The 19,046-nt window shown below is 43.0% G+C and overlaps 1 protein-coding gene across 4 annotated transcripts in view; it reads left to right on the top strand.

Moving 5' to 3' along the window:
* BRCA1 (BRCA1 DNA repair associated) overlaps positions 1-10,064 on the top strand; it is a 56,287-nt gene extending 46,223 nt beyond the window's left edge. For all 4 annotated transcript variants that reach the window (XM_090044076.1, XM_090044077.1, XM_090044078.1 and 1 more), the window contains exons 20-23: positions 1,205-1,259; positions 5,010-5,083; positions 5,715-5,775; positions 8,790-10,064. In XM_090044076.1, coding sequence (XP_089900202.1) covers positions 1,205-1,259; positions 5,010-5,083; positions 5,715-5,775; positions 8,790-8,899 — 300 coding nt within the window. In that variant the 3' untranslated portion in view covers positions 8,900-10,064. The remainder of the gene's footprint in view (positions 1-1,204; positions 1,260-5,009; positions 5,084-5,714; positions 5,776-8,789) is intronic.
* Positions 10,065-19,046: the final 8,982 nt, after the last annotated feature.

Genomic DNA, 19,046 nt, shown 5'->3' with positions numbered 1-19,046 from the left:
GAGTGCCCATGCCTGCATTTTACGCTCCCCTCCCCCCCCCCAAAACCAGGGTGCAGCCCCTGTGTATTAGGTAGGTCCCTACCCATTATGCTTTTTTTTAAACTTACCTTAGTATTTTTTTGTGTATTTAACCTAATGGGTCCTTCCCTGGGTTCTTTCCCATTGGATTTTACAAGGGGAATAATAGTTTAAGGATTTTATCAACAACTATCAATTAATATTCAGGGGAAGATGCTGTTTTTCCTCAGTTCAACTGTTTGAAAATGTAGATTCCTGAAAACGTAGATTAGATTTAAATATAGGGTCATCTTATAATTGGAATGGTACTGTATTGCACATTCTTGGTTTCATTTGCTCTGAGCATGATGATAACAAATATAGGGATTGTGCATATTGGGCAAGTGCAGCCTCTCCTGATTTTAAGATTTATGTTGGAGCTTAAAAGAAAAATTTTATGTTGCTGTTGTGCAAGTTGCAGACCTTAATTTAGCAATTAAGCAAGTGGGTCATGGAACAAATGTTAACTGCAAAATAGCTTCCTCCTCAGACATAATAAATCACTTCCACTGGAAGGAAGGAACTTTATACTTTGTTTATGGGTCTGTGAGGTTGATTGACAGACACTTTGTGCATGAGAATTTCTTTGTCTCTCAAACCATTTTTGAAATAGCTTTTCTGGGAGCTGGTAAAATTGCTGTAGACATAAGTATCTAGTATCATTAGGTATTGTAGAATAAAATGTCAATTTTTAAGTTAAAAATCTAGCTGATTAGGAAATGCATTTTTTTTTCAAGCTGCATGCACAATAGATGGACTTTGTGGGAGTGGGGATGGAAGCAGATAGTTTTTTTTCCCACTCTTGTCCAAGGTAAGTTTGTGTTGGCATTTGCATAAGTCAAGTACCAACAGCCAACGTTTCCTTAAGAACACCTGTGTTCTATAGGGCGAGTCTCCAGTGCTTTTATTTATCAGCCCTTTTCATGAAAGAGAAAGTACCTAGTAGTCCTGCTGTTCTCTTCTGCTTGATTTGTCAAAGCATTTAATATGGTGGGCTACTGGGATGAGCCTCAGGCCATATAACTAATTCACAGAACATAGCTTGGAACCACAGTTATACAGGTACCGTTACATGACTTTTATTGAGTGTCTATTCCAGAATGGCACTGTGCACTTTCTTTTTCAGCTGTTAACGTGTATTTTTCAGCTCTTCAAAGACTTTGAGATCTGCTGCTACGGGCCTTTCACGGATATGAACACAGGTATGAGATTTTGGATGAAATAAGTATATTCAAATTTCTAGAAACCACAGGAAACATTTGTATTTGCATTGTGAATTTCAATATGCAGTTTGCTTTTAAGCAAAGTTCAACTCCTAAAAAAAACAGTCTCTTAAAAGCTCAGGTGCACTTCTTTGAGGGACAGTTCTGAAAGCTCATCACACTATTATACATTATTTGCTTTTTGGAGGTAGAAAAGTTTTGGATGCATGGCAATAGGAAAAAAAAATAGAAGAGATTTTGGCTTTGTAGAACCCTTCCAATTTGTTGCCCCTAAGTGTTGTGCATAGCACAGAAATTCACATCATGATGTTGCCAGTGTGGTTATGTTGCTAATAAGGTAATTAATGGTAGCATTAGAACATAAGAACAGCCACTTACTGGGTCAGCCCACAGGTCCATCTTGCCTAGTGCCCTGTATCACACAGTGGCAGAGAATGGATGCTGTGAGTGAGTAAACTGGCTGTGATCAGCTTTGGTTTTCCCCACCGTTCTTCTCACTTGCAGCCTCCAGTATTTAAAGTTTAGGACGTTCTGATTCAGTAGCTGTATTCCTAACTCCCCTGTTCTATAGCTACTGATGCACTTTTCCACCAAGGATTTGTCAAACACTTTCCAAACTGGCAGCATCTTGTGGCAGAGTTCCATGCTTTTATAGATTCATAGACATTAGGGGCTGGAAGGGACTTCGCGAGATCAAGTGCACCCCCCTGCCTTAGGCAGGAAGTCTTCCAGGGTCAAATGATCCCAGCACGATAACCATTCCAAACTCTTTTTTGAAAGAGTCCACAGTAGGTGTTTGTACCATCACAGGTAGGAGTCTGTTCCAGACCTTGGACACTCAGACTATAAAAAAAGTTTTTTTCCTTATGTCCAGTCTAAATTGGCCTTCCAGAAGTTTGTGGCCATTAGATCTTGTTATCCCTAGGGGAATCTTGGTGAACAACTGTTCTCTCAGATCCTGGTGCATCCATCCCCCTTATATACTTATAGGCTGCCACCAAGTCCCACCTCAGCCTTCTCTTCTCCAGTCTGAAGCGTCCCATGTCTGTTAGCCTCTCCTCATAAAGCTTGCTCTCTTGGCCTTTGATCATGGGAGTAGCTCTCCTTTGGACTCTCAAGCCTGTCCACATCTGAGAGATTGCACACTGTGTGGAAAAAGAACTTCCTTTTGTTGGTTTTAAACTTACTACCTACTAGTTTAATCTTGTGACCCCCCCTACTTCTTGTATTGTGAGAGAAAGTAAATAAGAAATCCCTATATACATTATTTTCGCCATTTAGTAATCTATAAACCCTTATCAAGTTCCCCCTCAAGCATGTCTTTTTTTTTTTTTTTTTTTTATAACTGATTAGACCTAGCCTTTTCAGTCTTTCCCCATATTGAAGCCCCTCCATATCACTAATCATCCTTTTTGCTCTTCTCTGTACCTTCTCTAGTTGTTCTTTTTTTTTAAGGTGTGGGGACCAGAACATAGTCAAATGTGAATGCAGCTATGGATTTATAAAGGGGCATAACGATACTTTTCCATTTTGTTTACAATTCCCTTCTTAATGGCTGCATCTACATGGCCCCCCACAAACCCTCACCCACCCACACCTCCCCCAGAAATCGCATGCACCCTAATCACCCCCCGCCACATGCAATATACAAAAGTAAGACTTTATTTCGAACCATTATGCAATGACCTCTATATACACTACGCAAGTGCACATAAATCAGGACAACATTTTTAAAAAAATAAAATATGTTATAGTCAATGTTTGATTTTTAGTATACGATTTGCTTTTTCTCCAATTCCAGGTTGGCCTTCCCCCTCTTCCAAAAGGGGTACTTCTGGGGGCATGGCGAGAGACTACCAGTGGCAACAGTCATGGTTTAGTGGGGTGGGACTTCTGGTCCCAAGATGGTGATCAGGAGGTGGGGCACCTGTCAAGGGATGAGGCTACCCTTGTATCCCTTGACAGCTCACCAAAAGTCATTAAGCAGCCCTCCAGTTGAATTAATTGCCCACCTCTGCTATAGATGTTCCTAAAAGTAAATTTGAATAAAAGAAAAAAACAGTAGAACCTTTTAAGGAAAATACTGCACCCTTTTAGATAAATTCCAACTCCTAGAAAACCCAACTGTAATCATTAACATTTTAAAGTAAGTAAGTAATAAACTCCAGTGCTGGAGTCCCCTAATTAGAGTACAGTGCAGGAATAGGGTTGGGCCACCAGTACTTTATTTGGGGTGAGGGGAGTATATCTTGACAGATCAGGTGTGGGTGATTTTTAATACTGAACTTAATAGGTGTCATTCCTGTAACCTTTCAGGAATCATCTAGGGCTAAATTATGTTATCCTTAAACTAAGCACCTCTTCATTCTGCATATAGGTCTGCTGAGGAAAATGGTACTGCCTTGCAGAGCTAGTTCAAATGAGGCTGAAAGATTTCAGCTCATAATAGAAGGTCTAATCAGAGATGAAATCTAGGCTTTCTTGGTCTCTTCTGTCCAGGTGCCTGCAGCAGACTGCTTAGGGCTTATTCTTCATTATGAGGATTTTAGAAGAACCTACTTTATCACGAAATTAGGCATTTCTGATTCTTTTCCATGACTTGTCAAAACAAGTTGTATGATGTCTCCAGTTTCTGTCAGTGCCTACATCGATCATATGAAATTATTTTTAAAATGATCTTCCTTCCATTTAATTTTTCTGGGATTTTTCTTTTCACTTTTAAAAAAAAGGAAAGATGCAATAAGTACTGCACTTCTTTAGAAAGGCTTTTATATACTAACTGTCAAAAATATACAGTTAATCGAAGTATTTTTCTGCCCTAGCACTGTCCCTACCCATTACCTTTTTAGCAATTGAGACAACCACCGTGCAATTTTATCTCCTCTTAATCTTGCAAAAGAGCAGTTGTGAAAAACACTCAAATATTAAAGCCTGCAGTTATACACAGAGTAGATAAATGAAGTGGATTGTAGTCTTCTCATTAGTTTAAAACCTGCAGGTATATGGAGTTGCTTAAACATTTTAAGTACTGAAACTTTTCAGTAGAGGTTGCACATATTTTTCCCATTGCTTCTCTTCATTCATTTCTGCCCCAGGCTCTAATTTGTCTGGAATCACATTTATTTTTGACTGGATGAATTATTCCCATATCTCTTGACATTTACAGTAATTACCACAAAGTGTGCAGTGCTCATTCCTAGTGCAGTGATGATTACAGATTCTTCACTTAAGAGGTTTTTTTCATGTCTCTTCACCAACAGTTCAGCAAGTGACTTGAAATTAAATACTTTGACTACGTTATGTTAATTAGAGATTACCTTGTATCTCTAAAGTTAGAAATAGATTTTGCCAAACTGAAGCAGATCAGCTGTGGTGGGACATGTCCAGAGATTGCCCAGCTCCCATGCAGCCCCACACCAGGACCTGTGCTGACTCATGCTTCAGGTGGAGGCATGGGTTGGTGCACGTCCCAGCGTAAAGAGATGGTGCTAGGGATTCCTTGACTGCTGTGCAGGTTGGTGCAGGTCTCCAGCAAGGAGATGTAGGGTAGTGTGGGAGCTGGGGAATTCCTTACTCACATGCCTCTTTCCTGGGCCTGCACTGAAGAGAGAGAGGCTCCTCTGTTTATGCCTAATTTTTTATGGAATAGCAACACTAGAAAATTGTAGATCCCCATGGTGGTGGTGTATTGTTGTAATGTACTGTTTTTTTTCTCTAATTTTTATTCAGAAAATTTAGAGTGGATGGTAGAGCTTTGTGGTGCCTCTGTGGTGACTCAGCTTCATCTATTCACTCATAAGGCAGTAAGTATTTAGTGAAGGATGGAAGGTTCAATGTAAAATTGATTTTTTTTTTCTTTTCTTCTTTCCCCCCTCTTCCCACTCCCTCCCCCCAACCCCTTCATAACCTAGTCCCTTTAATATAGTACCCAGTCTGGGGGTGGGGGGTGCGCATGCTTGTGAAATACTGATGTATGCGGATGTAGAGAGAGGAGGTGCTGTTTGCATGTCTGAGGCTCTGCTGGTTTTAAGTAGCTCTAATCCTCCTATTCCATATATTGGCCTCTCCTGCTAATTGTGCCAAGAGGCATGCTAGCTTTAAGTGATCTATTAAGATTTCAGGTGGCAATGTGTACAGGCCAGGCCACCTGCCTCATTTCTTTTGATGATAAAGGTCAGCCTAGCTTTTTATACTAAAAAGGTACATTAACTTACAGTCAGCAGGCCTTCCCTGACAGAAACCCATCGTAAAATAATCTTACAAAACTTAACACATTTCTTGTTTCTTCTTCTCTTACTTCCCTTCCTGGATCTATTCAATGAAGCAAAGAATTATCTAGTTATTGCTATTTGCAAGAAGATAGGAAAGAGTGATTTTTATGCCATATGTAAAAGAGTAGCTTTTTTTCTCTTATTTCCTGTCTTAAAATCCTAGAAACATGCTGCAGTAGTCATTGTGCAGCCAGATGCTTGGGTGGAAGACACAGGCTACAGAGGTAAGTTTATACAGAATTTTGGACTACTTTATTTGTTATTTATAGTACACAAGGCACATGACTTGCAGTTCTGCTTGTTTGGGTGATAAATACTAGTGAACTTTCCTAATGGAATTCTAATCAAATCCTGTTGCAAGGGGATTGAGGGATGCTCTTAGATTTCAAAGTAGATATAGTTCTTCATTTCAGACTTTGCCTTTAACTATTTTGAGAGTATTGCAGTCCTGAGAAGTTGCCTGCCAGAGTCTCATGGAAAAAAGGTGCAATAGGATATAAATGTAATCATACAATAATGCATACTTTGCTAGCTTTGTATTCTGCATGTTTCCAGGGTTAGATTTAGTTGAACTTTTTTAACGTGAGAGGCTACTTTATAAAATTTAAAGTCTTGGCATTTTAGAGGCTTATGTGATCTAGCAGAAAAAATTCAGGTGGGGCAAGAACCTTTTAGTTAATAGCAGACACCCAGCTACAATAAGTTCATTGATACTATATCCTTTCTTAAGCATCAGCACTCTAGCCCCAAAATAAAATATGAAAAAGATGTTTGTTTATCTGTCCTCTGCATTTTTAATGAACACATTTTCAGTGGACACTGGCGGGCCAGTAGGGGGAGCTTCTTTGTTGAGCCTCCCTCCTCACTATGCCCATCCACCTTCTGGCCTCCACATGTCTCTCCAGGGGCGCCTAAGCCCTGGCAGACCCCCTTTCGAGCCCCACCACAGAGTCCGGGGGTAACGTGTGCTGCCACCACCCTGAGGGGGGGACCCTCTTAAGCTCTGTGTCCTCGGGGACGCACAGGCCTAATAGTCCAACGGGTACTTGACCCAGTATAAGCACTTGGGGCACTCCCCCAAGTTGAGGGCCAAAAATAGTCTCCCTTAGTCTGCAGACCCAAGGGGCCTACTAGGCATAATTAAACCCACCCCTCAATAAGTCTCCTATACCGGTCACAAAGGAGAACTTTATTGATTACAGGGGGTAGGGTGAAAATAGGGTACAAGATAGAACAATATCATAGAAATCCCATGGAGCAAAAGTCTGGCTAGGGTAGCCTTTTGATCACGCATCTGAGTTACTGCCAGCTATATATCTAATCAGATCTCAAGTAGCTTACTCACAAGTATCATCCCGAGGCTGTTGGAGATTCCCTCTGGAGGCAGGCCGTTCCTAGCTCGTGAGTTATGGGGGAGAGAGCCAGTTTCAGATGGTAAAGCTCCTCTCTAAGTCTGAGTCCCTGCATGGCTGCTGCCGCCTCCTCCTGGCCAGTCTTAACTTATAAAGCCCCTGTGACCTTTTTCACCTGGTCCAATGGAGGCCAGCACCTGTTAGCTGTTGGCCAACCAATTTGAAATACATCACTAGTTGCCGGGCAGACTCTAGCCCACCAGGTAGAAACCCCTCACCCAGGTAGCCGATACCAGTCATGTAGGCAGAGGGAACAGGTTTCCCCCCTCCCTCAGGAATGTATCCAGCTCAGGTTACCTAAAGAGATAGGGTAAAGGTGCGTCTCCTCTGCTGGGCCCATCCTAATCAAATTGTCACATAGCAGGGATTTTGGGGAGAAACAGAAGTGGCTTCCTGCCACAGACACAGCCCTTCCACCAGTTGATCTCTGCCGTGTTCTTTTACCCACCAGCATGCTGTTGTCTCTCCCAAGAGATATCTTTGCCTATTGTCTTCCACTATACTTCTCAACTAGAATGCCATACAGTACTATTAGCACCTTAATGTGTACAAACACCTAGACATGACTCGCAAGCAAAGCCTAGAGCTTTCAAAGAGGAATCAATGTTGACCTGTTGTTATCTTTCTAGAGTTCTTTGTAACAGAAGAAATGCTCTGTTACTTTTCCATAATAAAAAAATTAATAAAAGCTGAGAGATCATTTTCCAGTGGGTCCCTTGAGTCAAGAAAGGTTGAGAACTACTGTTTTACATTTGAAGTCAAGAAGACCCTTGTGGGGTTCCACAGCCCTAGCCATCTTGGATATGCTTTCCTTTGGATATCCCTGGGAAGGATAGTCTAAATGTATTGTGCTTTTTTACAATGACTTCTTTCTGACCAGAATTCAACTGTTCTTGGGGAACCACACAAGCACCTCTGTTTTCATTAGAATAATTAATTTGATGCTAGTGGCATCTACCTCTAGAATGCTAGGTGCTTTTTCAAATGTGCATGAGTTTGTCTTTACCCCAACACACTTCCTAAAATCATAAATCTAACTGTAGTTGGTGGGAAAGCAGAACTGGTGATTCCCTGAAGCCAGGTTGTCATTGGACTAAAGTAGTCCAGAAGAGCTGTTAACTTTGAATATACCAAGTGCTCTAGACTTCCTTTTTTGTTAAGTGAGGATTATGGGAGTTGAGGCAAGGGTGAGGGCTGGTTAGACCAGCAGAAGCCAGGAGCACAGTTGTGGCATGGGAGATGACGGGTACAAATATAACAGCTGTTTGCATGTTATAGGAAGATGCTATAAAGAAAAAGGGATTGAATTCATTAGAAGGCTGGGTAGTGATTTGGATAAGACCTCTCTAAGTTCTTTCTCTTCAGCCTTTGTAAACAGTGAAAAATAGATGTAATCAAAATCTTTTAATGCCGCAAATGTCCTTTAGTATCATCCTTCTCTCTGAATTTCATTGTGTCTAAGAAAATCAGCCATGAACTGAATGGGTGTGCAGACAGGAACTAAAGCTCTGTGACCCTGGGGATTCTAAGTAATGCTTATCAAAAACTGCTAAAAGCTCTCTTTAGGTGTGTTTTTCTCTTGCATGGCATTTTTAAAGATCTGCATAGATACCAGCTATTTAAGTGGTCGTGAATTTTTGTGCACTGTCAAAATACATAGAGTAGCAGCCAGCATGTCATTGTTTAGAACATCATTTTTAAAGACCTTTAATGCTGAAATAAATCATTGCTAAGAATCACAGTGATGCCTTTACCAGCAGCTCACAGTCTCAATGTTACATTCACCTGCAGGTGTTTAGTTTTATCATTCATGTTTTGTTTTTCAGCAATTCAGCAGAAGTGCAGTGCTACTGTGGTGACCCGAGAGTGGGTGTTAGACAGTGTTGCATGCTATGAACGCCAGGAGTTTGATGCCTACCTTGTGTCCCAGGAATAAAGATGATGTCCTGTTCACATTGCTCAGACAACCCTGTCAAAGAAGGCGTTTCAGCATGGATTTTAAGGACCGGGGTTTTTAGAATCCTTGGATAATGTATCTTTAATAATGTTGTATCAATATATCAAGATTATCTAGTTTCACTTAAATCAGCTTAAAAGTTTGTTTAAACCATTTTTACTGTGCAAAGGCAGAATTAAGTGTTACTTTTTAACAAATGTAAAACTTCCAGCTTTAAAATAGTCCTTTAAAATTTATCTAAAAACAGGCAATAAACAAATTTGACATTTAATGTGATTTAAAGCTAGACCTCCAAATAGAAATGCTGATGCATTATTCACCATCGTAGCTGATTCATGCCTATTTATCTCAGGACCTTTTTGAAGCCAAGTCATTTACAAGAGTTATATGGAGCTTGGGGCTTGAATTAACTCAGCTGTACAAGTGCAGTTTCTCAGTGATTTTGTTGTTTGCATAAATACCCACTGTATAAAGGAATATGCTTATATGAACACATCCATCACAAAACTATTGTTTCAGTACATCTCAGCTTATTTAATTCTGAATCCTGGACAAAGCTGTTTGAAAACTATTTAAAGAGGTCTAGGTTGGTACTTAGCACAGAATATTTTTCTCTCTGGAATGGTCATACCTAAGTAAGCTTCCAAAAAAAGCCAGTTAGGCCAAGTCACCAACACATTAAAGCAAATCATCCTTAACCCAACAAAACATCCTCAAGCTAGTGACTACTCTGTTAATCCTAGTTCAGTAGAGTATTTATAGCATCCTGACACTGCAGATTAAATAGATTTGCTCCCACTTCCCTGCTACTTAAAACAAATGCTAAAAAACCTTTCGATTCTAATACTTCATGTCTGCAGAATAAGAGTCCACCAAGAGAAAATATACTGCTTTTCATTCAAAATAATATATTGCTGCTGCTTGTTGCCAAAAATCCAGCTTCATAAACAATTTTGTATTTTCAGAACAGAAAAAGAAACTGTTTTCATAAAGTTGCTGTTTCAAAAATAGTTTATAACTGAGTTGAAGAACTGTTTGATACAGTGGCCTGCAGCAGGTTAGTTTGGCCTAAAATATTTGTATAAAGTGTCTTTGCTAAATGTTAGAATACTTAAAGCAAATAAATATGATTGGCAAGTACCCACTTAATTGTGCAGTTCTCTTGGTGTGAATCAGCCAGTTAGCCTCAACACTGAGATGCATATTGAAATGTTTCTGAAGTCTAATCTCCTGGCGATGTGGAGGGAAAGGGAGGGCAGCTGGAGAAAATTTCATAAATGTAAATTGGAATTTCAGAGCTACAGACACAATTGTGAGCTCGGTCAGAATGAGAAGCAGATATGTTATCAAGTGTCTTACAGTTGCCAAATGAAGGCAGATGTAGTCTAACTTGGGTTGCTGCTAGTAGGAGTGCTGGGAGCATTTGCTTAGCTGGCTTACATCACTGCTCTGCCTTTTTTTTCTTTCTTTTCCAGGCTTGTGCGACAGTATTTCATAATTGTCAAGGCTGCTCAGCACAACCTCACCTTCAGGGTGACATTCCTCTTATCTCTAGAGTCCACATTGGCTTTTTTTATCTATCTTCCAAAGATTAGAGCTATCAGGGCTAAATGTTGCCTGTTAGATGAGAAGGAAAGGCTGACCCTGTCTTGCAGTTGCTACTGTGAAATTGTCCCTCTGATCTGGATACGAGAGCTGTCCTTTCTAACTGGTAATGTGCTAGTTCATCCTAGAGGATTGTCAATAGGCACAACACCTATGATGCTGTGCTTCCTTCTTGAAAGGCTGCTTTATGGATGACCAGGTCTCTGAAAACAGTACTGTGTGTGAGCTTTGCATAGTAATCTGTCTGAGTTGAGCTTTAAGTGGAAAAAGTTCAATTATTTTAAGAATCTAGTTGAGGATTGTTTACTTTGATTTCCCTTTCCACAGAGTTTAACTGAAGCTGTAGCTTTGCTGTGGCTCTTTGGGGCACACTGTCCCATTTTGGGTGGTTTAGAACTTTAAACTCACTTACATTGCTTTCTCTCTTCTCATGATTCTGTTTGTCATTGAAACAGCAAATTCACTCTGTTCAGTCAGTCTGGTGGCAGCACCTTGAGCTGCTGTGCAGGAGAGCTCATTCTGTTTCCCCTATGCTCACTGCCCTCAGCTTGTCTAGTCCTGAGAGTTCTGGGAGAGCAGCCTCTAAAAGTGGGGAATGCCACATCGTGCAGTGGGGGCCCCCACATCTTGGGGGACTTTGATTCTGATTGGTGATTCCCAGGTTAGGGTATGAGACTGAAAGAGATGTGAAGGAGTTTCCAAGGAGAAAAAGTAACCTGCTTCACCTGGCTTTAAATCTGGTTAAATAGCATAGCGCTTCAATAACTTGCACTTGGCATGGTGTTCCCCATCATGAGGTATTCATCCTTAACTTGAATCCAGATTTGCTGTGTTGTCACATTTCTTGCAGTTCTCCAGCTCTATCTTGAGACTGTTATCTGTGAGAGAGGGGCTGCATTCTGGCCTGAAAGGCAGCAGCTTCTAAAATCAAGCTCCTTGAACAGTAAAAATTCATATAACTAAACTGAGCACATAGCTGTCAGACTAGAACAGAGCTCTGCAGCAGGAGGCTGAACTAGGAACATCATTGGGACAATCGGAGATTAATTATTAATTATCAGGATAGTTTGCCCCTGTAATTTCTCATGCTGATGTGTACACATTGGGTGAAAATATCTTGGCCAGTTCTAAAATGTTTATACCCTTAGCACTGAAATGCTGAGCAAAATTAGGGAAGCCCAGAGAGGTTTTCCTCTCTTTATGCCATTTGGCTGCAGGGCTGAACTTTTTCCAGTGGGTTTATAATGCTAAATATGTTATTCCTGGGAGGAACTTTATCGGAAAGGTTTGATTTATATTTTGGTCAGAGTACAGTTGGGCTGGGACTCTGATTTCTAGCTAACCAATTCCACTTAAGAGCAACTGGCAAAGCAGCTGGTTTGTATGCCAGTGAAATGATATAAACTAAAAAAACCTTTCTAGTGTCTGAGCAGCAAGATACTGGTTCTCACTTTATTCGTGGATATGGCAAGGGTGGGCAATGTCTGTGTATTAAGTCTGGAGTAAAACAGTATTGTGGCTGAGCCCTGTAATTGGTTGTAAGAGGGTTTCCAGTGATGGAAGAAATTAGCAGATCTTTAGTGAGCAATAAACTTAACATAGATGTTTTGCTCCCACTCTAGTATAAAAGATCTAACTGTATACAATATGGGTGCCTGGGATGGGAATAATGGAATTAATTACATTTGTGCTTACCCCCTCCCAAGGATTTTAATTAGTTACCATTACCAAAAGAAAATATTGAAATGAAGGTATAAACCGGTCAGGATTTAAACTATTTTATACCCACTGTAATAGGTTACGTGCAAAATAAATGTCTGAAAATATAATCCACAGAAATCTCTTGGGAAGCACCTAAGAAGAATAGACAAACCAGTTGAGAGGCAAGGATTTCTGTGGGTGACCTTTTTTAATTTTTGTTTTGTTTTGTTTGGACCAACTGCATGGTTTCAAGGGACTTAAGCTTTTAAAAAAAACATCACCCCTCCCTGCACCAAGGCAGGGGGTTGTACTAGATGACCTGTGGCGGTCCCCTTCCAGCCCTACTTTCCTATGATTCTTCAGGTCTCAACTTCATTTCAATACAAACCAATTGTGAAGTTTTGAAATGGCTGTCACCACTTAAGTGTTCACAGTTCAGGAAAAATTGTGGGAGAAGTGCGTTGCAAATGTGGGAGTGTCAATCTCCTGGCCTGTAAGACTACAAACAGATGGCACATTTGTCTTGGATGCACGAACAGTTTATCCTGGGCCATTGCAAAGTATGTCTGAACTGTTATCCCAGCATTGCATCATTGAATCACTGGTAGAAAAGCAGCAGTGCATTCAGTTGCTCCCAAAACCCTGATTAGAAGGGCAGTGTAGGTTCAGGCCAATCCCAGGATATTTCTGTTCTAGAACAGACACTGGCACAACTTGTCCTGGGAAAAATCTAATGTCTATTCCTAGTCCAAGAAAGAAACTCTATTTCAATTGTACATGCCTAAGTGTAGCCATGTTAAAGCCATTTTTGGCCCTTGTGCACTGTTTGGATTCTGTTTGCACCAGCAGCCAAATCAAATGATGCTGTGTACACACCTGCTAAAAGGAGGGGGGAGAAGTAGCCCTCCCACATTTCTTAGCCAGAAGTGCTTGAACCACCAGCCCATGGGGCCCAGTTTTGACCAGAGCACCCTCCAATTCTCTTTGAAGCTTGCCCACTGCATCTGACATTTAACATTTGTTGGATAAAATGGGTAAACAGCACTGGAGTATTTTCTGCCCCATTGGGTGCACAGGCCCAAGCTAAAACCCAGGGCCCCCTCTCATCTCACTGAGTCATCCTCTCAGGCTGGTTCTCTTCCTTGGTTGCACATTTTATTGTGGATGCTTACAGGGCTGTTTGCAAGAAGGCTGGAGTGTGCTCTGGTTAATGCCCAGCTCATGTCTGGTCATTAGAGCACTTTACTCTGAAGTGGCAGGTACATGTTCAAACTCTCTCCCTTTGCTGTGGGTATGAGGGAGGGTGGACATCTAGAATATGTGTCTCCTATTCTTCAAGTAAGTACCCTAACCACTGGGTTTTTGATCTGAAGAGTACGAGGGTTGCATTAGTGATGTGAAAGGTTAAACGATTAATCATTTAACTGTTAAGTGTAGTGATAGCTAACTAACTTAGCTTATAGGTTATCCTTTAGCTCAGGGTGGGCTCAGTATCGTCAGGGAAGGGAAGCTGCATGGTGCCCCAGCAGGGATCAGAAGGCCAAAGGGCAGGCAGGAGGGAGGGAGGTGGAGGGGAGGGGTGATGGGGACTAGTACCCATAGCCTAAGACAGAGGTAGGCACCCCCTGGCACAGGTGCCAGAGCATGGCATGCAATGGCCCACATGCCTTAGAGCACATGGTGGGGAAAGGGCTCAGGCTGCACTACCACAACAAGGATTGGGCCCCTTGGGGCTCCCCTTCCCTCCAGCGTTTGCATGCTGATATCAGATTGGTGCCAATATTAAAAAAAAAAAAATGACCATATTGGAAATCACCATGATGTGGCCGATTAAATGCCCATGGGTGCACACAGCTGCAGCACAGTACACAAGCAGTGAGGAGCACAGCCCAGCAGCTTGGAGAGTTGTGTGCAGCTGGTAAATCTGATGTGGATTGGGGAGGGAAGATCAGCACCCCCCACAATGAGGGAGGAAGTGGGACTGGGGCTGGAGTAAACGCTGCCCAGCTGGGCAGAGTGGGATGGCTTGTCTAGGGGGTGCAGGGAGGGAGAGGGGTGGGCTAGTGCCAGGGCTGAATGGTAAGGAGGCGGGGAGACTGGGCCATGCTGCACTCATGGCAGATGGCAGTGCTGGGAGGGTGACTGGGGGGGGGGGTTGCAGCCACCTCAAATTTCTCCATAATCCCCCCTAAACCCTCCCCCCAGTGCCGCCACCACCTGCCCCAAGTGTGGCTTAGCACAGCCTCAGGCTGCAGCCTGCCCTGCCCTGACCCACATAGATTTGGGGGCACTTCCCCCCCCACCGCTATGCCCTCCCAGGATGTGTGCAGCAGCAGGAGCTGCTCCCTCTCCCCACGCCCCCTGGATGAGCCATAGGTCTGTCCCCTGCCCCACCCCGGCTGGGCAGCACTAGCCCCAGCCCCACTCTCCCCCCTCACTGTGGGGAGGGGGTGTTGACCTGCCCCTCCCCCTTTGCCCCTTCCCTCCCCTCTCCCACCACAACAGACTTACCAGCTGGATGCAGCTGTATTGGAAATCAGATCAGTATCGGCCAATACGGCTCCTTAAAAATCAGCTGTTGGTATCAACCTCCTGAAATCTCTATCAGTGTACCCCTAATGCCAACATCTTACAAGTCAGGGTTGCAAATGGTTTTGGCACTGTGCCCAAAAACATTGACTAAAAGTTGCCTACCTGTGGCTCCCTGATGAGCACCTATGAACAAGCAGCAGTTAGCTGCTCATTCAGAGGTGCTTCCTCCCCACCTTCACAGGATTTCACATGGCTGTGTTGTCTGGATGTGCTTTCCTCCTCCCCTCCCCACCCAGTCAAAGAGCTCCAGGGAGCAGCTCCTTGCATTTGCTGCCTCAGGTGCTGCGTTGCAGGGCAATCGTTTAACTGATATAATTAGGGAAGGTTAAATTAATATTTTTTAATGATATTTACATTCCTAGGTTGCATTTCTCTTTCAGCATCTAACACCTATTAGTTAAGTCTGCTGTGACTGAAGTTTTGGGGCTTATCCAGCATTTCATGCATAGCTGGGCAATTCCGTTTCACCCATGCACCTACACAGTCAGTGGCCTACTGAGCATGCATAGTAGGGAAAAGTGGGGTGAGCATAAATAACGCTGAATCCCAAGCTACATGTAAATGCCAAAATCTGTGTTTACATGGCTATATAAAGTGCCACTTCTGTGTATGAAGGCGAAATGGGATCTGCCATAAGTCTACTGACGGAAAAGGATCTTGGAGTCGTCATTGACTCCACGATGAACATGGGCCGGCAGTGTGGGGAGGCAGTCAAGAAGGCCAATCGTACCCTGTCATGCATCCACAGATGCATCTCGAGCAGGTCCAGGGAGGTGATCCTCCCCCTCTATGCGGCACTGGTCAGGCCGCAGCTGGAGTACTGCGTCCAGTTCTGGGCGCCACACTTCAAGAGGGACGTGGACAATATGGAAAGAGTTCAGAGGAGGGCCACTCGTATGATCAGGGGTCAGCAGGGCAGGCCTTATGAGGAGAGGCTACGGGACCTGAACCTGTTTAGCCTCCACAAGAGAAGGTTAAGGGGGGACCTTGTGGCCTGCTACAAACTGGTCAGGGGGGATCAGCAGGTATTGGGGGAGTCCCTGTTCCCCCGTGCGCTGCCAGGAGTGACCAGGAATAACGGTCACAAACTGGCGGAGGGTAAGTTTAGATTAGATATTAGGAGGCGCTACTTCACAGTCAGGGCGGCTAGGGCCTGGAACCAGCTTCCAGGGGAAGTGGTGCAGGCTCCTAGCCTGGGGATTTTTAAAAGGAAGTTAGATGAGCACCTTGCCGGGGTCATCTGACCCCGGTGCTCTTTCCTGCTAAGGCAGGGGGTCGGACTAGATGATCTACCTAGGTCCCTTCCGACTCTAGCTACTATGAAACTATGAAACTATGAGTGCAGCCATACCACTTTCCTAACCCCCCACACACCTGTCATTCTCGGAAGAAGCTATCTACCATAGCACTGTTACAAAGCCACAAAAAGCACATGTATAGTCTGCAAACAGTAACTCAAAATGCCTGAGCCAAAGAATGAAGAGAAACTTTTCACTAGAAGGAAACAAAGTTATAGTCTACGCTTGCTAATGCAATCTGATTGATGCATGTCCAGGTATGTACCGTTTGCCTTCTAGGTACAGATCCCAATTGTCATCTGTCTTCTTTGCCCCTACCTGGGTTAGCTGAGGTTTAAATTTTTCACTTGTGACTTTTTGTACCATTCTCAGAGGCTGAAGGAAGAAAACAAGATGAAGGGGATTCCAACAAGAGTAAGAAAACTTAAATGGTGCTGATAGAGGGGCATTACTTGCTAGGGAGGACAAATTCAGCAGGGGTAAGGAAGTTCTTGTGAACATGATCATGAATTGTGCAGAAGGCATGTAAGAACATGACGAAGCCCAGGACTTGCATCTTGGGAAAGGAGCATCTAAATCTGAAGTAGTGAGAGCAAGTAAAGTGATTGGCTTTTCTTTCTTCTTTTTTTTGGGGGGGGCGGGGGGGCGCAATGTTTTTTAATCTAATAGACATTCACTTGAAAGAGTTACTTTCACTTAAGATCTCTAGGAACCATTTCCATTTGAAGAATGGCAGTGTTTCCAAATCAAGAGTTTTGAGCAATGATTCTTTGTACAGAGATTTACAGTTTGTGTGGGTTTATTTTGAGCACAATGACTTGATTTTTCACAGGCTGCTGAGGGATTAAAGTAGTTATTCTGGGGAAGGTTGCTCCTTTGCTATGTTTTTTTAGATAAAATCAGCCATGCAGTGTTTTTTTTTGGGTAGGGCCAAGTTTTGGTGGATTCCTGTTCATGCAGGTTTGGAGCATTTCCAGGACTATTGTCTGATGATGAGAATGCAGAGGGACCCTGTAAATTATTAACAAGACTAAGGGGGGCACTTAACTGTTAGAATTTGACATGAGCTCCTTAAATTGGTACGGAGGTTGTTCCCTTTGCTGAGAATATCTGCGCAGAGATTGGGGATGAGGATTTATTGAGCTATGGCGACAGAACTCCCTTTTCACACCTGGAAATGTACAACTGAGATTTTTTTCAAAACAAGACAGAAGCAGAGCTGCATCTCTCTCTCCTAGTCTGGACTCTGCCTCTGATTTTTCTTTAAACTCAGTACAGCATTGGTGAAATGAATTGGTAACAAGACCCTAGTGTAATGACCATAAACAACCTTTTTTGGCATGAGTCTGGGATGACTGAACATGAATATTAAAAATGATCATCTCCTCTAACTTGGAGTCTTGGCAGAAAATTATTTCAAAAAATGACCATAACTTCCTCCAGAGAGGAAGAGGCAGAAGTTTGCTCCACTGAAATCTTTTGTATTTGTCTCTTTCGGGAACACAAGCACATGCTGGAGCAAGGTGGGTTACTAGTACGTTGAGAGATTCTTCAGCCTGCATTGCAGCACTAATAATCAGAGGGCCAGACTGAAATACCTTGATTGCATGTGGTATTTCCTTAGGTAACCTATGCTGGCCCTAAGAGAGTAGGGCCATTTTTGGTCTCTCCTTCCCTTTAGGAGCCGTAGATGTATTAGGAACCAGAATTGTTGCCAAGGTAGAGTTTTTCAGCCACTTTGCCCTTTTCGCGCACTTTGTTCTTAGACTTTCACAGAAAGCCCAAACCATACTTCTTCTAATTTTCATTTTATTTCTCATGATTGCCTCTCTCATTGCAACATTTATAACCATTTTTATTCTTGGTCTTTAATTTCCTCTAGTAACTTCTGTGCTGCAGAGCTTCTGCCCTCCTGCTACAGTCTACCAACAGCCATGCCACCTCATCAATCTTAAACCTATTCTCTTTCAGATTCTACCTCTAATGAGGTTATTACCTCCTGCGAGGAATCTGGCCTCTGTTGCACTGCTTGGCTGCCTCTAGCAATCAAGAACATTTTACAAGGCCTTAATGGCTATCAGAGCCTGGAAGGGGCCTCAGACCTCAAAATGTCATGTCAGCTCTTGAGCTGAGTTCAACCTCTGCTGAAAAAACTGCTTTAATTATCCAGGTTTAATTTTGGGCTTCTTCACTCCAGATACGCTTTGTATAAAATAAAATAAACTCAAGAAAATGAAGCAAAGCAAAATCAAGGGACCTGAAATAGAGTTCCCTTAGGAGGGCATACTCTTTGCCCCATCTCCTTTTACCCTTTATTCTGTGTTTATCTTCAGTGCTCTTGTAGTTTGGGAAGATGAGTGGTGTTCTGCCAAGTCTTAAATTCATTCCCCCACTAAAAAGAAAAGAAAATCTGATCGCCTTTGAATTATAAATGTGGGATCCTTACTGAGAAATGGTGACCTAGGGTTCTAAAACTATTTAAGGAGCTGAGTAAATACTGTATTTTGTGATGTATAAGTTGTTTTGAAGCCCAATTTTTAACTCTTAAAGTTCAACCTCAACTTACATGCCATATCACTGTTCCCTGTGAGCAGCGCCAGGCTTGGCTGGTGTGGCCCAGGCGATGCCACTTGCAGGAGGTGGGGGCACACCAGTGAAGCCTGGCTCTGTCTGTTGCAAGCAGTACTGCCGAGCACTGAGCCCAGCCCCATCCCCTGTGAGCAGCGCCAGGCTTGGCACTGAGTTGGTGGGGCAGGACTTGGCGCTCGACAGGGCCACTCGCAGGGGATGGGGTCATGGCAGCCAATCCTGAGTAGGATGCAGGGGATGAGGACAGGGCTGTGCTCAGCTGGTGCGGTCCCATCCTCTGTAAGTGGCGCTGTCTGTGCCTAAAGCACTGCATCCAGCCCCATCCGCTCCAAGCAGTGCTC

This window comes from Crocodylus siamensis, chromosome 4 (genome assembly GCF_052110815.1).
Source record: "Crocodylus siamensis isolate JL-2025a chromosome 4, ASM5211081v1, whole genome shotgun sequence".
Classification (NCBI taxonomy): domain Eukaryota; kingdom Metazoa; phylum Chordata; order Crocodylia; family Crocodylidae; genus Crocodylus; species Crocodylus siamensis.
This window is presented reverse-complemented; position numbering and strand designations above follow the sequence as displayed.